This window comes from Colossoma macropomum, unplaced genomic scaffold (assembly GCF_904425465.1).
Source record: "Colossoma macropomum unplaced genomic scaffold, Colossoma_macropomum, whole genome shotgun sequence".
Taxonomy (NCBI): domain Eukaryota; kingdom Metazoa; phylum Chordata; class Actinopteri; order Characiformes; family Serrasalmidae; genus Colossoma; species Colossoma macropomum.
The window spans coordinates 18,390,997-18,408,579 of NW_023494792.1; the positions used below are offsets into that span (position 1 = coordinate 18,390,997).

At 40.7% G+C, this 17,583-nt stretch overlaps 2 protein-coding genes across 2 annotated transcripts; one reads left to right on the top strand and one right to left on the bottom strand.

Annotated features, from left to right (window-relative positions):
* Positions 1-9,110: 9,110 nt before the first annotated feature.
* rxfp3.3b (relaxin family peptide receptor 3.3b) lies at positions 9,111-11,611 on the top strand. The gene has a single exon (XM_036576358.1). It carries the CDS (start codon positions 9,247-9,249, stop codon positions 10,435-10,437), a length of 1,191 nt encoding a protein of 396 aa, XP_036432251.1. The 5' UTR covers positions 9,111-9,246; the 3' UTR covers positions 10,438-11,611.
* A 311-nt stretch (positions 11,612-11,922) lies between these two features.
* calml4b (calmodulin-like 4b) lies at positions 11,923-16,885 on the bottom strand. Its single transcript, XM_036576363.1, has 5 exons — positions 16,814-16,885; positions 16,693-16,723; positions 14,893-15,033; positions 13,975-14,163; positions 11,923-12,851 (listed from the first exon to the last, which is right to left on the bottom strand). Exons 1-5 carry the CDS (start codon positions 16,835-16,837, stop codon positions 12,754-12,756), a joined length of 483 nt encoding a protein of 160 aa, XP_036432256.1. The 5' UTR covers positions 16,838-16,885; the 3' UTR covers positions 11,923-12,753.
* Between the last annotated feature and the right edge of the window lie 698 nt (positions 16,886-17,583).

Below are 17,583 nucleotides of genomic sequence, written 5' to 3' on the forward strand. Positions count from 1 at the left end.
CTCATTGAGTTATTCTGCAACTACAATGCACTTAAATGCATTAATACAAATAGACATACACTCTTATTAAAATGTTAGAATTATTATTATGTCATTTGCCAGGGGGTGCCCAAACTTTTGCATACAGCTGTATTTTTGTCTAACACCACGTTATGACACAATCTGTTCAAATAATCAAAAAAAGTCAAATGAAAAAATGCATATTATCAGTCACTTTATACGTTGTGTGTATGTACCTTTACAGCACTTCCCGCGTCCCTGCAGAACACAGGATATTCAGAACTGTGCTGCAATATCAGTCCAGTACGAGTGTGCAATATCAGTCTTTGCATTGGTTATCTGCTAAGCTATTAGCCTAAACATGCACACACAAACACAAACACACCAAACGCTCCTTCAATCTGGTGAGCCTCAGATTTTCAGTCCCTGCTAGTGCTTTTGAAATATTTCATCTGTTTGTTTGTTTGTTTGTTTTTTTTTGGGCTCTTTAAAATGCTAATCATTCTCCTGCAAAAAAGGCAGAAAAATTCCAAGTCTGTTCATTTGCTGTCTGTTGTGTTGAAATACATTGGGGTCCAGGAATCTGAGACCACTGAAAATGCTTCTAACTTGCATTCCTTTCTAATTTAATAAATTTTTTGAAACAATATTATCAGCATAACAATCTGAGTGGAAGGTAGAATCTTTGAATGTTACATGAATCTTAGAATGTCTCTGTATTTGCTTCATGTCTCTCCCTTTTACTTTAATGACAGCAGGCACTTGAGCTGGCAAGGACTTCATAAGTTCGCACAAAAACTCTGTTTAGTAGATTGAATCCACCCAAGAGTTGACTGAGCAGGTGTTTTGATGGAATAAGAATTATAAAAATCTGACCTTTTTGCACAAAGACAGTTTGTAAACATATGCCTCAGTGTGAATAGCGACCTAGAAATAGTGTGGACTATTTGCCAGATTTTCGATGTGGTCCTAGATTTTCGGACTCTACTGTAAGTCGTGCTGCTAAGTTTATCTTACACTGGGAGCCGCTGCCAGACCCCATAGCAGCCTAATGGTTCGAGACACAAATCATGTCAAATAGTTTCTATTTCCAGTGTGAAAATATGAATATTGTCACTGTGTTGTCATATGTTAAAATTTCATGATAAATGAATGACAAAAAGTAAAAAAAAGTATTGTTACATTGACTTCCATTATGCTAGGAATGCTTTTTCCTCCTCCTGTAAAGATACCATTTTAAAGATACACATTTGTCTAATTTTGTATCAGTGGCTACTTATAAATATGTTTATGAATATCTGGCTATCAAAATGTGAATCCATCCAACAGTTTGCTGATTCTGGAAGGCACACAGGATGTAAGGTTTAAGCATTTTCTGTATATTTAGGCCAACAACAGATGTTTCCCTTAGACTGACACTTGCGACTGCTAAATCAGTGGTTTCTTTCTTTTTCAGGATATTTCAAATTGAGCACAGGGGTGACTGTGATCTTGGAGAGTCATTTCCTTTTCACCAGGTTAGAGCTGTTTGCGACAGATATAGCTTAGATCTGCGTCCTTTCTCTGTCATGCTAAGGCAGGAAATGTGCTGCTGGCAAGCTTAATTATAGTTTGCCTCACACATTGCTCCTTACTGCCACAAAGCCCATTTTCTGTGAGAATCAACTTGCATTTAATAAACAGATCAATACTCTAGGCCTTCCTGCCAGAGATAGCATGTGTAAGTTCCCTAACTAAGCTTATTCATTGAAAAAAATTGCTTTTGTGTTTAAGTTGGAGACTTGGGGGGTGAGACACCAAAAAGGTTTTAATTCCAAAACAGATTGAAAATGTGCAAATTTAGTATCTTTGCTTCATAATTTCTTCCCAAAAATAACAATCTTGCATTCACTGTCCTTTTTAGAGGGCACCGTATATCAGATCTGAAGCCATGCCTCTTTGTAAGATTCTCTTGCCTACTTACATTGTTTGCCTGCTTATGGTGAACTCTAAACTATATTATGCAAAGCTTAAAAAACAGGAATTAGCACTTCAAAATTTTTCATGATAATCCTGAATGCATACAGAAGAGCTTTCTTTATTTTTCTTAGCAGTTCTGCTGACACCTCGCTCTGGGTTTAGCTTTCCTTTGCTGACTGTGCTCTGTATCTAATACAGATTCTTATTCTTATAATTAGAGCCAATAGAGTAGGGTTTACAATGCTGCGTGAACATACAAGCATGTCTGCCTTACTGTGCATGTTTCCTATAGCTTGTGTGTGACTATGCATCTTGTCATCATGTATGCGTGTGTGTGTATGTGTGTGTGTGAGTGCTTGTGGTTGTGTATAGGGGGCTTGGCAGACAATTCAATGATTGCAAAATGAATACACTTTTACACAGCTGTTCAGTTGTGCACACAAAATTTGTACAATCTCCATAGAAAAGCATTGATAATAGATTGGGACCCTCTGGAGCAACCCTCAGTGCTCTGGTAAGTTAAATCAGGCATGCTGCTGATGGAATTGAACCCCTTAAATGGCCAGGGACCAAAGGCAGGCCCAAGGTTTTATCATACACTTCTATAACCTAAGAATAGCTCAACCAGTTTGCATTAAAGTCCCTGTAGTTACTGAATAAGCTTCAGTATATAATATATAAGTCTGAGATTTTAAGGAGTTAAAAGCTCCATGTGACGGCTGGGGCGTCAAGGAGAAATCTGGAACCAAACCTGTGCTCTTCTTACCTGCTCATAAGACATGGTTTTTTAAACAAAGGAATGTTTGTTACTTTTTACTACATTAGTGTTTGTTTGCAGTTAATCTAATGTTATACAGCGTTCTTACAAGCAAAATATTTTAACCAGTTTGCTTGGGTGCTTAAGACTTTTGCACTGCACTGTATAGTTGGTGCCTAAGATAATCCATTTGGCCCAAATCTACTGATTAATAGTATGTTTCTTAAAGCATAAACACAGTAAACAATTATCTTTTGCTTTTTTGCTTCTGCTTTATTGCCCTCTATTGGCAAAGGCACAGGCACAGTTTCCTACATCATTGATGTTCCTCATCACCTTTTACAAAATGTGATTTTTGTCTCAGCCATTGTCATGCTACATTAAGCAGGACCTAAGCTACATTAGCAGAAAGGAAAAGATATGAAGAGTCATGCAAGTTTCTACAACTATGAGTCATTACAGAGGTAATGTTTCTGTTGTTTAGCCAGCAGAAGTGAAGTGAAAAAGGGTTGATATAGCTTGAAATGTACATTATTAGATTGGCAAAATACTTAATGTAGTCAGTCAGCAAAAACATGTTATTAGGAAACATGTAAAACTCTGTGAGCCATCAAGAACACTATAAATACAATAACACAATATGGACTATAGGTGTTAACCAAACCAAGAAACAAAGAAAATAGCAGTATTTTCCTGAGCCTTTCGATTTCTTTTCATCAGGAGCTCCTAATACTTTTAATGCAGTGCAGTCAAGTAATTTTATTGTTGTCCGTGTTATTATAACAGCTAAGTGCATTTCTTGAGGGAAAATTACACTTCTCCCATATTTTACAAAGTAAAATTAAGCTGCTAAACAACAACTCCATGGTCTTCATAGTCTTTTTTTGCTCATATTTACCAAGGGTACCTACCAGATGGTGGTGGTGTTTAGCATATGGTGATTACAGTTTCTTCAATAGCCCTCTGGGCATCATGAATCACTAAACTGTAATCTGTAATTTAATAAAACACATTTAGTGTAATGTTTCTGAAATTTAAACTATAACTATAAGGCTATTACTTTTCTTGTGCCAAACCAGGAAATCACTTGTGTGTGCAGGTATAGGTTATCCTTGTCCTTTCCCAAGATACAGAAACACAGCACTCTCCAGAACACAAGGAAAGGGAATAAAAGGTTTGTTGTGAGAAGCAACTGTGAAAAGCTCTCACAGCCCTCTTGGTGGAAGTTATTTTCTTATATGCAGTACAAATATTGGTAATCATGAGCAAAATGAGCTGTAAAAAATATTTGAAGTACTTATCCTTTTGATCTTTCATCCAAATATTAGCAAAAATCTAACCTTTATTTAAGGTATATTGATTTAAGAAAAAAAACTAAATCTTGTCATGAAAAGAATTCTGGCACCCCTAGAAATTCATAAGAGTTAAATGTAAATGAAGTATATTAACGTTAATAATTTATGTTTTTAAGTTCACCTGAGCGATTAGCAACACTTAAATGGGCAATCATGACTTCCTGATTCGTGGGAATATATATGAGATGCAACACAGGGCAAATAGCTACAAGAAAATAGTTTAACAGTTGAATGCCCATTTCCACTATCAGGGCAATAATTAGGAAGTGTAAAACAACTGGAGATCTTCCGGGAAGAGGACGCATGTCTATACTGACCCACACCCAGTGAGAAGGATGGTTTGAATGGACAAGAATCTCCAAGGATCACAGATGGGGATTTGCAGAAATTAGTCACAACGTCTCCCAAACTAATACCCATGAAGAAAATAATCTCATCCCCACTGTGAAGTATGGTGGTGGATCCGTGATACTGTGGGGCTGTTTTTCTTCCAAAGACCCTGAACAATTTATTCAGATACCTGGTATCACAGACTCATAGTTTGGATCTTTCAGCAGGACAAGGATCCATAGCACACTTCAAAATCAACACAAAACAATTCACTGACCACAGAATTAAGGTTTTGCCATGGCCACCCCAGTCCCCTGACCTAAAGCCTATAGAAAACCTGTGGGAGGAGCTGAAGAGGAAGGAAGGAAATGTGTTCTACAGTCTCATTAAGCATTATAGGAGACTCACAGCTGGAATCTTTGCAAAGGAAGGCTGCACAAAGAATTAAATGAAGGGGTGGCAACAATTGTGGCACACACAGATCTAAGAAAAACATTTCTGGCTAAGATTTTTTTTTCCAAACACAGCACTTCAAACAAAGCTTTTTTAATGTTTTAAAGTTTTGTTAATGTTTTGCATGATGATCAAAAGGATCAGCAATAAAGGATGTTTTGTGCAGACTCAGACTTTGCTCATGTTTACTAGGGGTGCCAGTACTTATGGAGGACATTATAGTACTAAAACTCTGGAATAACATTCCAGATATTATCAGGAGTAGGTGTTTTAAATGCAGATCATAATAGATGTGGTTAGACTATCACATGCATAGAGTGTTTTGTACCAGTCTATCGTTGAGGGTTCTCTATTCTAAGCTGTTGTGTGTTGGGGCAAACAGACAAACAAACTGATTAATAAGTTTGTCTCTGTCTTAGGAGTCAAGCTATGTTCTCTGTAGGTTGTTGCAGTATAAAAGACTCTAAAAGAACTGTTAGCCATCATGGACAATGTCACACACCCCTTCCATGCTACTCAACATTCTGCAACACATGCACTGAGCCCAGGAGTGGCACGTGAGCTGCTATTAGACTATAATGAGGAAACCTCTGGCAACACAGGCTCCTGTTTAGGGGCAGATTTAGTGATTCTGAGGCTCTAGGCAACAGACAGGAGTGGGGGCCCCTGGTTGCACATTTTTAAATTAGTTGACGCTCTGGGCTCCTGAGTGGTGCAACCATCTACACTGCAAACAATGATGTGTTGGCAATTTTATTAAAATAAAATCTAGTCAATATATCTATTTCTAATAATTAATAATACAATATTTCAAAAAATATTTCTCGCTTTGATAGTGTTGTAAGAATACTCCACATATTAGCAGATGAATGTGCTTAAGAAATAATGCTTGAAACAAGAAAACATGTCCATTAATACAGCGAGATATTTTGGTACAAAGTAATGTAGCAGTAAAATAATGAGCAGCGAGATTCAGATTTTTCAAGGATGTAGGAAGTAATGTAATCCCAATTTGAAAGAAATAATCAAGAACTTATAATGGATTTTTATGAGTAATTAGCCCAACACTGGAGCTATATATACTAACATTAATGCTGTTATTACGTACGCTCTGCTGAGTCTGGGTAGTCTATCTGACTGAAAAAAACAAGCTATCTTTGGGAGTAGCAACAACTAGTTTGCTTTCCTTCTCCTTTTTACATTTCTTTGCTACACTTGTACAACTTACTGGGGTGGGGATGCATTAAAAAATAATGAAAAGTATTGCTAGAATAAAAACAATAGCTATGTTCATAATGTGTATTTCAGAATTGGATATTTAACATGAACGCGTACAGTATATCTAATCTGCATTTTCATGTGGCTCTTGCTTCATAGGCCTAGATGGCTGCCTACTTTTACCTAGCGCAAAGACCGCCCCTGCTCCTCCTGCTGGACTGATAATTCAAAATTTTAATAACACTACTACTGGGCAGCACTGCTCTGTACTTTCAGAGAAGAACCATTTCACCAGGCAGTGAAATCTTTATGAATTCAGATGGTTCTTTGAGAATTCATGGTTCTATATAGAATTATAGCCTTTACTAAGCACTTACAATGCAATCTATCATTCTGTCTATCTGTTTGTCTATCTAATTACAGATATAGTATTATTATTATTATTATTATTATTATTATTATTATTATTGCCTTAGAAGAAGATGGACAGGGTCAGCAATATGAGCAAACTCAGTCCTTACATTGGTCCCTGTGAATATACCTAATACAGGGCTCAAGGCTGATTATGTAGACAGAGCAGACTACTTTAAAACCAATCAATACACACTTCTGACTGAGACTATGCTTGGATACTAAAGATCTTAGTAGACACTTGGGCTTTTTCTGTAAAGCTGCTTTGTGACAATGCCGGTTGTAAAAAGCACTGTATAAATAAACTTTGACTTGACTTGACACTAAATACTGAAACAACATGCAGTAAACAGTAAACGATTATAACTGTTTATTATAACTGTACTTTTCTATTTCTAGGAAAGCTCTCCAGTTATAGGACTGCTCTTTGTAGGAGGAACCATTTCTGTACTGACCCCTTATCACAGGAACAACATAGACGCCCTGAGGTTCAGCAGAAATCAATGATTAAACTGTTTTTTTCAGCCTAAATTAGCCAGGGTCGAAGTACATTGTGTTTGAGTAATAAGACAGGCAGGACTTGGAGTGCAAACCTTTGTGTGGCTCATAAATGTGCAATAAAAACAGCAATAAATGGGAACTGTTTTGAAGTATCTGTTTTCAACCTCTGGTGCTCCTTTTTGTTACACTTATGAATTTCCAGTGTGATTAGACCAGCACCTGAAGCTAAAAGAGCTACAGACAAACAACTGAGAACCCAAAGCACTACAGAGCAATCACTGAGACCCAAAGCTCTACATACTAATTACTGAGAACCCAAAGACCTATCGAAAAATCACTAAAAACCCAAAGACCTACAGAACAATCACTGAAACCTAAGGCGCTACAGACCAATCGCTGAGACCCAAAGAGCTACAGACCAATCACTGAGACCCAAAGTGCTACAGACCAATCGCTGAGACCCAAAGAGCTACAGATCATTAACTGAGACCCAAAGAGCTACAGACCAATCACTGAGATGCAAAGTGCTATAGACCAATCACTGAGACCCAAAGTGCTACAGACCAATCACTGAGACCCAAAGTGCTACAGACCAATCGCTGAGACCCAAAGAGCTACAGATCATTAACTGAGACCCAAAGAGCTACAGACCAATCACTGAGATGCAAAGTGCTACAGACCAATCACTGAGACCCAAAGTGCTACAGACCAATCACTGAGACCTAAAGAGCTACAGACCAATCACTGAGACGCAAAGTGCTACTGACCAATCACTGAGACCCAAAGCACTACAGACTAATCACTGAGACCCAAAGTGCTACTGACCAATCACTGAGATCCAAAAACCTACAGACCAATCACTGAGACCCAAAGTGCTACTGACCAATCACTGAGATCCAAAAACCTACAGACCAATCACTGAGATCCAAAAACCTACAGACCAATCACTGAGACCCAAAGCTTTACAGACCAATCACTGAATGAACGACTGTACCTCCACGGACCCCTCAAAATCTTGAAGTATGCAGGTGACACTACAGTGACTGGTCTCATCCGAGACAGTGAAGAGTCTGCTTACAGACGGGTGGTTGATCAGGTGGTCCTTTGGAGCAGCCTGGTGCTGAATACAGCGAAAACAGTGGAGATGGAGTCTTGCAAGTTCCTGGGCACAACAATCACCAAGGACCTGAAGTGGGACAGTAACATCAGCTCCATCATCAAGAGAGAGAGATGTACTTCCTGCGTCAGCTGAGGAAGTTCAACCTGCCCCAGGAGCTGATTGTGCAGCTCTACACAGCCATCACAGTGTGGGGTAGCCACCAAGCATGAACCAAGCATGAACTCCGCAGACTGTGGCGCAGTACCGTCTCAGACCAGCGTTTTCTTCTAGCACCCCACTTATCTGACTGTTACCTCACTTCTCCCTTTCTTTGCCACTATACACCCTTTAATCGCTGCTGCACTCAGCACTTTAATATAAGACACATACTTTGCACATTGTAAGGTTTACAGGTATGACTGTGTGTGTATGAGTGAGTGATGGTAGGAATGCATGTTTTATTTTATTCTATTTTATTTTATTTACTACATGCAAATGTTTGTCTCATACTGTGCACTATGAGCACCAAAACCAAATTCCTTGTATGTGTAAGCATACCTGGCTAATAATGCTAATTATGAGACCCAAAGTGCTACAGACCAATCACGAGACCCAAAGCACTACAGACCAATCACTGAGACCCAAAGTGCTACTGACCAGTCACTGAGATCCAAAACCCCACTGACCAATCACTGAGACCCAAAGTGCTACTGACCAGTCACTGAGATCCAAAACCCTACTGACCAATCACTGAGACCCAAAGTGCTACTGACCAGTCACTGAGATCCAAAACCCCACTGACCAATCACTGAGACCCAAAGTGCTACTGACCAGTCACTGAGATCCAAAACCCTACTGACCAATCATTGAGACCCAAAGCTTTACAGACCAGTCTCTGAGACTCAAGGGTCATTTTAACCAATCGCTGCGAATCACAGGTCTTTTGACCAATGGATGCCATCTAGGGGCGTGCCCTTCGCGCGCCACATGCACGAAAGCACCCGCATAGAGCAGCGGCCGCTTGTTTCACTTTAGTAAACAGAGAGATGCTGTCCCTCCCGAGTGACCACAGCCGAGCTGCTAGGCGAGACGCACTCCCGCGTTCCACTAGAACTCAAACACCATCTCCACTATCTGTGTGCTTTCGGGGTCTCTGAGGTGGCATGCAAGCGGTTCATGAGCTGGTGCTGGTGAAGGCACCTGTGGTCGAGACGCTCTTGGCGGGGATGGCGGACGCAGCGAGCAACCAGAGCACCTTCAACTTTTCGCACTTCACCTACCTGGAGGACATCGAGGTGTTCGCGGACGGCTCGCCCGTGCTCCTGTTTCTCATCTCCATCGTCTACTCGTTCGTGTGCGCCGTGGGCTTGGTGGGCAACATCCTGGTGTTCTTCCTGATGAAGTCGAGACAGAGGAAGAAGCAGTCGTCCGTGAACTTCTTCGTCCTGAACCTGGCCGTGACCGACTTCCAATTCGTGCTGACGCTGCCCTTCTGGGCCGTGGACATGGCGCGCGACTACAGCTGGCCCTTTGGCCACGTCATGTGCAAAGTGGTGCTCTCGGTGACGGTGATGAACTCGTACGCGAGCGTCTTCTTTCTCACCGCCATGAGCGTCACGCGCTACTGGGCCGTGGCCTCGGCGCTGCGGGACCGCACCAGGCGCGCGCGCTGCTCCGTCAAGCGCGTGAGTGCGCTGCTCTGGCTGCTCGCCACGGTGGCCACGGCGCCCACCGTGGCCTTCTCGACGCAGAAGAAAGTGTACAACGAGACCCTGTGCCTCATCAGCCTGCCCGACCAGCTGTGGCCGGGCTTGTACCACCTCCAGAGGATCTTCGTGGGCTTCGTAATCCCGCTGCTTATCGTGTGCGTGTGCTACCTGCTGCTCCTGCGGCTCGTGCGCCTCCGCAGCATGAACAACAACCTGCCCAAGCGGCGCTCCAAGGTGACCAAGTCGGTCACTATCGTGGTGCTCTCGTTCTTCCTCTGCTGGATGCCCAACCACGCCATCACCCTGTGGGGCGTGCTGGTCAGGATGGACCTGGCCAACTTCGACCAAGCCTACTACATATGCCACACGTACGTGTTCCCCGTGGCTATCTGCCTGGCGAACGCCAACAGCTGCCTCAACCCGGTCCTGTACTGCCTCACGAGGAGAGAGTTCAGGAAAATGCTGAAGGACTTGTTCTGGAGGTTCTCCTCTCCAGCCGCGGTCAATGGCTGCCGGGTCCGTCCGTTCTCAGGGAGCACTAAAGGCGAGCAGGACGACAGCCAGGCGGCCATCCCGCTGAATGTGATCGACACGGAGCAGTGCAGGCTCTCCGGGCTTAACGGCCAGTGTGGAACGCCGAGGTAAATGCGCAACGGTGCGTAAAAACGCAATGTGGACACCGGCGGAGCCTCGCGCGCAGGCTACTGCCAAACCGACTACCAAGGTTTTTTTTTTCGTCCTCTCTGTGGTTCTTACACACTTCAAAAAGATCTTCAAAGGTTCTTCAAGGGTTTTTAGTAAAGCCGATGGGGTATATTTAGAACCACGACTTCAATGTAGACTTTATACGATACGATAAACTTTGTCAGATTCCTCTGTAAATTGTCTTGCATCACAACAGGTCCATGGTGGGGGGGCGCTTTCACAGCCTCACAATCACCTAACACACCTGACTGAGGAATAAAAGAGTTCCTAAAGTCCTGACTTCGGTACTCTAAAACGTCAAAATGTTGAATTCCTGCTTGAACAGTTCTTTGCATGGTGAAATGGTTCTTCATATTAATAGAGAACGTGCTATGGATCTTTATAGAACCTGTTTGAAAATGGAAAATGGATGCGAGGTCAAGCTTGTAACAATAGCAGAAACTTTTTGGGCCAGTATAGACACATTTGCTATATATAATCATCTACAAAGCATTCTAAAGAACCATTTCACCATTTCACCACGTCACCGTGCACCATTCCAGTGGTTAAAGAACCATTTAATCATGAAGTGGTTCTACATAGAACTCATGGCTGTAAACAGAACAGTCGTCGTCACTGTAGAACCCTTGAAGAGCCATCCTTTTTAAGAGGTATCTGAAAAGTACCAGTGCGTCATGTACATTTTGTTCCTCAACTGTGCTCAGCTACGCTACAGAAACCTCCATCTGTGAATATAAGAATGTGCCCAGATCGCGCGTACGACTCAAAGCCATTGCAGTCAGCTGCGAAGTGCAAGCGAGTGCGGACGCAATGCATGACTGCTCTGTCTGCCTCTGTCGACATAAGCTACCTGTAAATATGTTTGGAAAAGTTACTTATTTAATGTAAGAAAGACTCACGAACGCGCAAACCAGTTCTGTTGTGCAGTGAAATCTTCCCAGACACGAGCAGGAACTGGCAGCAGCGATTCTATTACACTTCTTTGGTATTTGGGGAAAAGTGTGAACATTTTGACGCAGTGTTGTGTTGGGCGAGTCTGTGGAAATCTTCAGTGTTATGTGTAAGCTTCAGATACACATCCAGGATTTGTTTCGTACGGTCTGTTTCTTTTTTCTTTCTTGACCTTCTGCCCCGGAAAATGCCCGAAGATTAACACCTGTTACAGTAAATGTAATAAAATTGTGTAAATGTTCTCAGTAACTTGATGGTTTTGCCCCAAAGGAAATGAATGTACACACTGCGACTCTGATGTTGATTGTAAAGCGAGTAATAAAGTCTTATCTTCTCCAGGTCAATGTTTGGTTTTTCCATAAAGACGATTAAAATGGGGCTATCGAAAGCTTTTGCTAAACTGTTATTCCATCTAATTAACGTTTGCCGAGGTGTTGTGCTTTGTGATTGACTATGAATGCTGAAGTGCAGAGGGGAAGGATGAGTTTATTGTTTGAATAGGAATAAACTGCATATGCTAACAAAAACATGACAACAGAGGCAATTTATGGCAGTGATGACAGACAGCTATGCAGTAAAGAAAAGACATCATGATGAGTTAAAGTTAATAGTGTTGCCAATCTTGAAAAAGCTGGTTAATGGATCATTTATCATTATTCATTTAAATTACTATAACCATTGTCGGGATGAAGCGTTATGATATAACAACATACAAAATATGTAATGCTTATATATTGGTGCAACATCTTCACTTCACTGGTGTTGGATGGTGTAAAAAAAAGAGCCAAATGTGTCCAGAACTGCTCTAGATTCTGTCTTGCAACATAGAAGTTCCGGTTTGTTGCCTAAATGATCTTCATGTTAGACATAGGTCCACTGCTTCAAATCAATGTGAAACATCTGTGCAATGCATAGGACACAAGGGGGCACTGTAACATCTCATGTGGCACTTCAAACACAATATACCAAGTCTTAACTGCCATCCAGCTTCAGAATGTGCAGTTCATGATTCTTCTTGTTGGCCAAACCACCTACAAGTGGTAATTCCCCAAAACATCCCACGCTATGGCATGCCAAGTACTTATCAGTAATAATCGCATGTGCGGAGCTGTAAATGTTTTATTCTACTAGGACTACTACGTTAATATTGTAATGATGCCTCTTGAAATGATTTAGTGCTTTATTAGTAATCTGCGCTCACTATTAAGTTCCTGTTCTTCTGTTCAAGTTTGCTGATGTAAACAGTAATAAATTCTCCAGTGTGCTATTAAACTATTAAGGAGATATTATCCTCTTCATGGTGCTTCAGCATCGTGTTGATTGCAGGGTCACCATCTTTGCAAACTCCTCGTAGTAAATGCACTCATCATTCCCCACTCCAGCCTCACTGAAGAGCTCATCCACTGCAACAGTGTGTAAATATAAGACATTAAAAGAAAGCAATCTACGACATGCACAGCATTGTGATGAAGCTGTTTCTATTTTTGTGCTCGTTCTGCGAGGATATGCTTCCAGAATGGCGGAAAAAGCACAAATCAGCTTGTGTTGGAGGTGCCACACACTGACGACTTTTCATCTGGCATTGAGCCTATCAGTAACCTTCAGCGATCTCCTGTAATCTTCTCTTGTGTTTGTACTAACTGTTATCTGCCTTTTTCCCTAGCATTTTAGAATATGAAACACTGGGCAATGTAAACCTACAAAGAAAACAAATATTATAAACACAATCTGCTATATTTTACACTTGGGCTGGTCTCCTAGGACATGACTTGTAAAATGGTCACCATAGGGTTTCATTTCATACGTGTCCCTTAAAAAGGTCTAGTTCAGTTCTGAGTTGCAAATTCCACAAAGATCAGGCTTAAATACAAACGTTTCTTTCTCTGACCATTTCTGTCCGCTTATGAACCCGAAGCTCAGCTGCTGTCTACCATGAGAAAATCACCAGCTGACCCTTCTGTGTCAAGCTCATAATCTATGAGAGACCCAAAACTGACCAAGGTCCACTGTACAGTAAAGTGCTATACTTTTTAATAAATGCTATAAATTTTAAAATGTACATAAGTAACAATTTCCTGGGAGGCCTGCCGACAGTAAATTATAGTAATGTTACAGGGAGTTTTGTGCATAGACCTATTTATAAGTATTCTCACTTATTCCATTTAGCTTTCATGCGTTACTTGACTAAATTTGGATATTTCAGTGTTTAGATTCCTCCCACATTGCATTAACAATAGACAATACAGAGCATTATTCTGTTAGCAGTGCACTATGAAAATATTTTGTCACATCGACCATCAATAATGTCCTTTTGCTAACAAGTACTTTAAGTGGTTTTATTCAAGTAAAACAAATTCTTTGATTAAAATTAGGCAAAAATAACATTTCAAGTGCACCAAGCAGTATTTTTCATCAAAGTCTGTCCAAACACTTCACAACAACCTCTGCCCTTGTCCATTTTTTACAAAGTGAGTTATTCTGAAGCTGTCCAGTGCTACACTTTTGCGCAGTTCTAGCTCAGCTTACCCTCTTGATCTGTGAGCTTTTCTCCCAGCGCTGTCAATTTGGCCCTGAGGTCAGAGGCTAGAATGAAGCCGTTCTTCTGCTTGTCCATCACACGCAAGGCTTTCATAATCTCCTCCTCAGGGCTCTCCTGCTTGAGCTGTTCATGCATCATGGTCAGAAAGGTGGAAAAGTCCAGCTCCCCACTCCTGTCTGAACAAGACAATTTGTGTCAAAGCAAAAACTATCAGAGAAAGGGCAAAGACTTCTAGCCCTAGGTGCCAAGACCAACCTTAATAAACTGAGTAGTTAACCTCTTTAACAAGCCATGGGCGTACCAATGGGCCTCAAGGTTTATAACATTCTTCTTTAACCTGAGAAAAACTCCATTTACTTGCATTGAAATCCCTGCAGTTACTGAATAATAAGCCGTTGTATGAAATAAACCTGGATTGTTGAGGTGTTAAGATCATGATGTTGATTAAGAAATTATGGTCAGTTGTCGCTGAACAAATATGTATTTGTCATGTATTATTTAACCTCTTAAAATCCCAGGCTTGTTACATTTTATTATCCAGTAACTACAGGGACTTCAATGCAAACTGGTTAAGCTATTATTAGGGTATAGAGTGTGTAATAAAACTTTGGGCCCGTCGACGAGCCCTGGCCATTTAAAGAGTTTACTCCCTGATAAATTGATAACGATTAATTGAATAAATATAATGATTTATATACTCATTTTTGATTCCAGAATGTTAGTAATTAATAATAATACAGTACTATACTAACACAATTACTATCATTCTGCAGTCACAAATGAGTAGCAGGAAATCATTATATTTATTCAGTGAATCATTATCGATTTATCAGGAAGAGATTCCAAACTACTGATAAACTATTCTATGGACTGCTTAAAACAGAGCAGATGACAATTCAGCTGACCTATATTATGCATCTTCAGATGTCGGTCCACCTCAGTCAGGGTAGGACTGCAACCAAGACATCTCATCACTACGATCAGGTCCTGGGCTTTGATTCTTCCCTTTTGTTTTTTGTCATACAGTGAGAAGCACTCTTTGAATTCTGGATGAACAAATAAAAGTCAACAACAATGATGTGATGTTATTGATGTAGAACTGTCTACAGATAGTCTCAATCAAGCAAAGCCCACTGCTCTGCAGATGTGGAGAGAGGCAGTAAGGGCAGTTAAAACCTCCTCAGTTAAGCAATCAGTTCCTTTTTTTTTATTTATGCTTTATGAAGCTGTGTTAAAGTTTAGCGTGATTCTGTCTGATCCTATGTATAGTCATGTACAAAAGTTTGGGCACCCCGGTCAAGTTATGTTTTGCTGATGTTATACGTGAAAGTAAGTTAACACATCCTCTACAGAGAACACACTTCTGCACATTTTAATGCACAATTACTGTTTATTTGCTGAATTTAACACAGTTGTTCTCTCTCTGGTCCTGGAGAGCTGCCTTCATGCAGAGTTCAGTTCCAGTTTGTGAAAAAAAAAAAAAGCTGCCCCACCCCTTACTTAACTTTAATACATCTGATCCAACCAATCAGGGATTTGGAAAGAGGTCGATTAATTGGAACACAAGTGGCAAATTGTGGTTGGAGGAAGGTAGCTCTCCAGGACCAGGGTTGGACAAAAAAAATTTGCGCAAAAGTTTTGGCACATTTTATATGTTTTTTTGTTTGTTTATTTGTTTGTTTTATTGTATTTTTCCCAATATGTTAAACTCATTAAATAAACAGAAATTGTGCATTGAAATGTGCAGAAAATCACAAAGCGTGTTTTCTGTAGGGGATGTTAACTTATTTTTACTTCGAAAATAAATAAAACATGTAACTGGACCAGGGGTATTCATACTTTTGCACACGACTTTATCTTCTATAATGCAGGGAAGGGACTAGGGGGAGGTACAAACGGGGGTGCAGGATGACACAAGCCTTTTGGTTCTGCTGGCATTGTATTGTAAAGCTGTTACATCCCATATATAACACTGAATAAATATATATTACATAACAGCAACAACAACAACAAAAACAATAACAGTAAAAATATAAAATCTAAATAAATAATCTAAAATATTATCATACAAAATACTGTGAAGTCTACTTTTTGGGAAAGCAAGGCCTTTAGTGAATTACTGCTCACTTTGCTGCTCAACAATTATCACTGTATTACACGGTCATTAATACAATGAATGCGAATGTAAGGGTAATGGTTTATGGGGGTCGTTAAAAGGAAAGCTGTGAGGAGTAAACTCTCATTAATCTCCAGTGAAGGGTTTAAGAGCTCCCCAGCAGGCTGGCTGCTGGCTGGCACCCAACCAAACCGCTTTATCCTTGGGACAATTTAAGATAAGCTACAGCACAGCGCTCAGCAATGCCAGCTGAGCACCGAGCCAGCGCTTAAAGACGGCGCTCACAGCCAGGAGACGGAGTTCAGACTGATTTCACTCCCACAGGACCCGCATGTGCGCTCACCCAGATTCAGCTTGAAGAAGCCATCACAAAGTGTCTATCAGCAGTTTAGAGGGAACCTTATTTCTGCTTGAGCTGCTCTGACGGAGCGAACCAACTTCTAGACAGAACAGTAACAAACTACAGCTACGAACTACTCAGAGTGTGACATCATCTACTGCGACAGACGCGGACGTAGCCTACCTGCTGCTATCAACTACAACTGCTCGGTTTAGCTTCTAATCGGGATGTACTGACTTTAACCCTTACCATTTATTTGATCGTGGGAGAGAAACTTTGCCTGCAAAAACAGACGATCAGAATGAGAGAGAAAGAAGGAGAAAACGTTTCACAGCGACAAAGACAAGACAAATCGATCAAGAACACTTGCCATCTTCACAGCTGCGCCGCTCATCCGCCTCCTCTCAGCGCGCACGTTCACAGCACACGCTCACTCGGTCACGCCTCTTCCGCTGCCTGTCGGATGATCGCCTGTCAGTGGAGTGGCCTTCTCGACACTACTCTACTGTGCTTGTGTCTGATTTATTATTTCCCCGTGTTCTACTGGTGTAGAGATCGCAAACATTTGCAACATAAATTCTTTGCAAGAATTGTAAGATCAAACATTCGCAGCATGTATTCATTCCAAGCTCAGGTATTTGCAGCATCAAATGTTTAAAGCATGCATTCATTGCAAAATCCAGCATATGCATGATTTACAAGATCAAAAGGTTGCAGCATGCATTTATTGCAAGACCAAATATTTTCAGTACATTCTTTTAAAAATCATTCATTTGACTTAACTGGCAAGATCAAACATTTTGTCTCGAATTCATACTTTACAAGACCAAACATTTGCAGCATGCATTTTTTGCATTAACTTCAAGATCAGACATTTGAAACATGCATTTTTTGCACTGAATCTAAATGTAGACATTTGCAGCATGCATTTTTTTTGCAAAATGAAACATTTAAAAAACCTAACTGCAAAATCTAGTATGCGCATTAATTATAAGATGAAGCATTTGAAATATGTATTTTTCACAAGACAAACATTTTGGCCCTATTCATTCACTGCAAGATCAAACATTTGCAATATGCAATATTTTGCAAGGTTAAGCATTTGAAGCATGTATTTTTTGCAAAATCAAATATGTTCAG

Excerpts from the sequence above, each read along its gene's own strand:
- rxfp3.3b (XM_036576358.1), top strand. The coding sequence starts at position 9,247 with ATGCAAGCGGTTCATGAGCTGGTGCTGGTGAAGGCACCTGTGGTCGAG.
- calml4b (XM_036576363.1), bottom strand. The coding sequence starts at position 16,837 with ATGAGCGGCGCAGCTGTGAAGATG. Across the intron at positions 16,724-16,813 it reads GCGGCGCAGCTGTGAAGATG|GCAAAGTTTCTCTCCCACGA; the intron begins GCAAGTGTTCTT and ends CTGTTTTTGCAG. Across the intron at positions 15,034-16,692 it reads CTCCCACGATCAAATAAATG|AATTCAAAGAGTGCTTCTCA; the intron begins GTAAGGGTTAAA and ends TTGTTCATCCAG.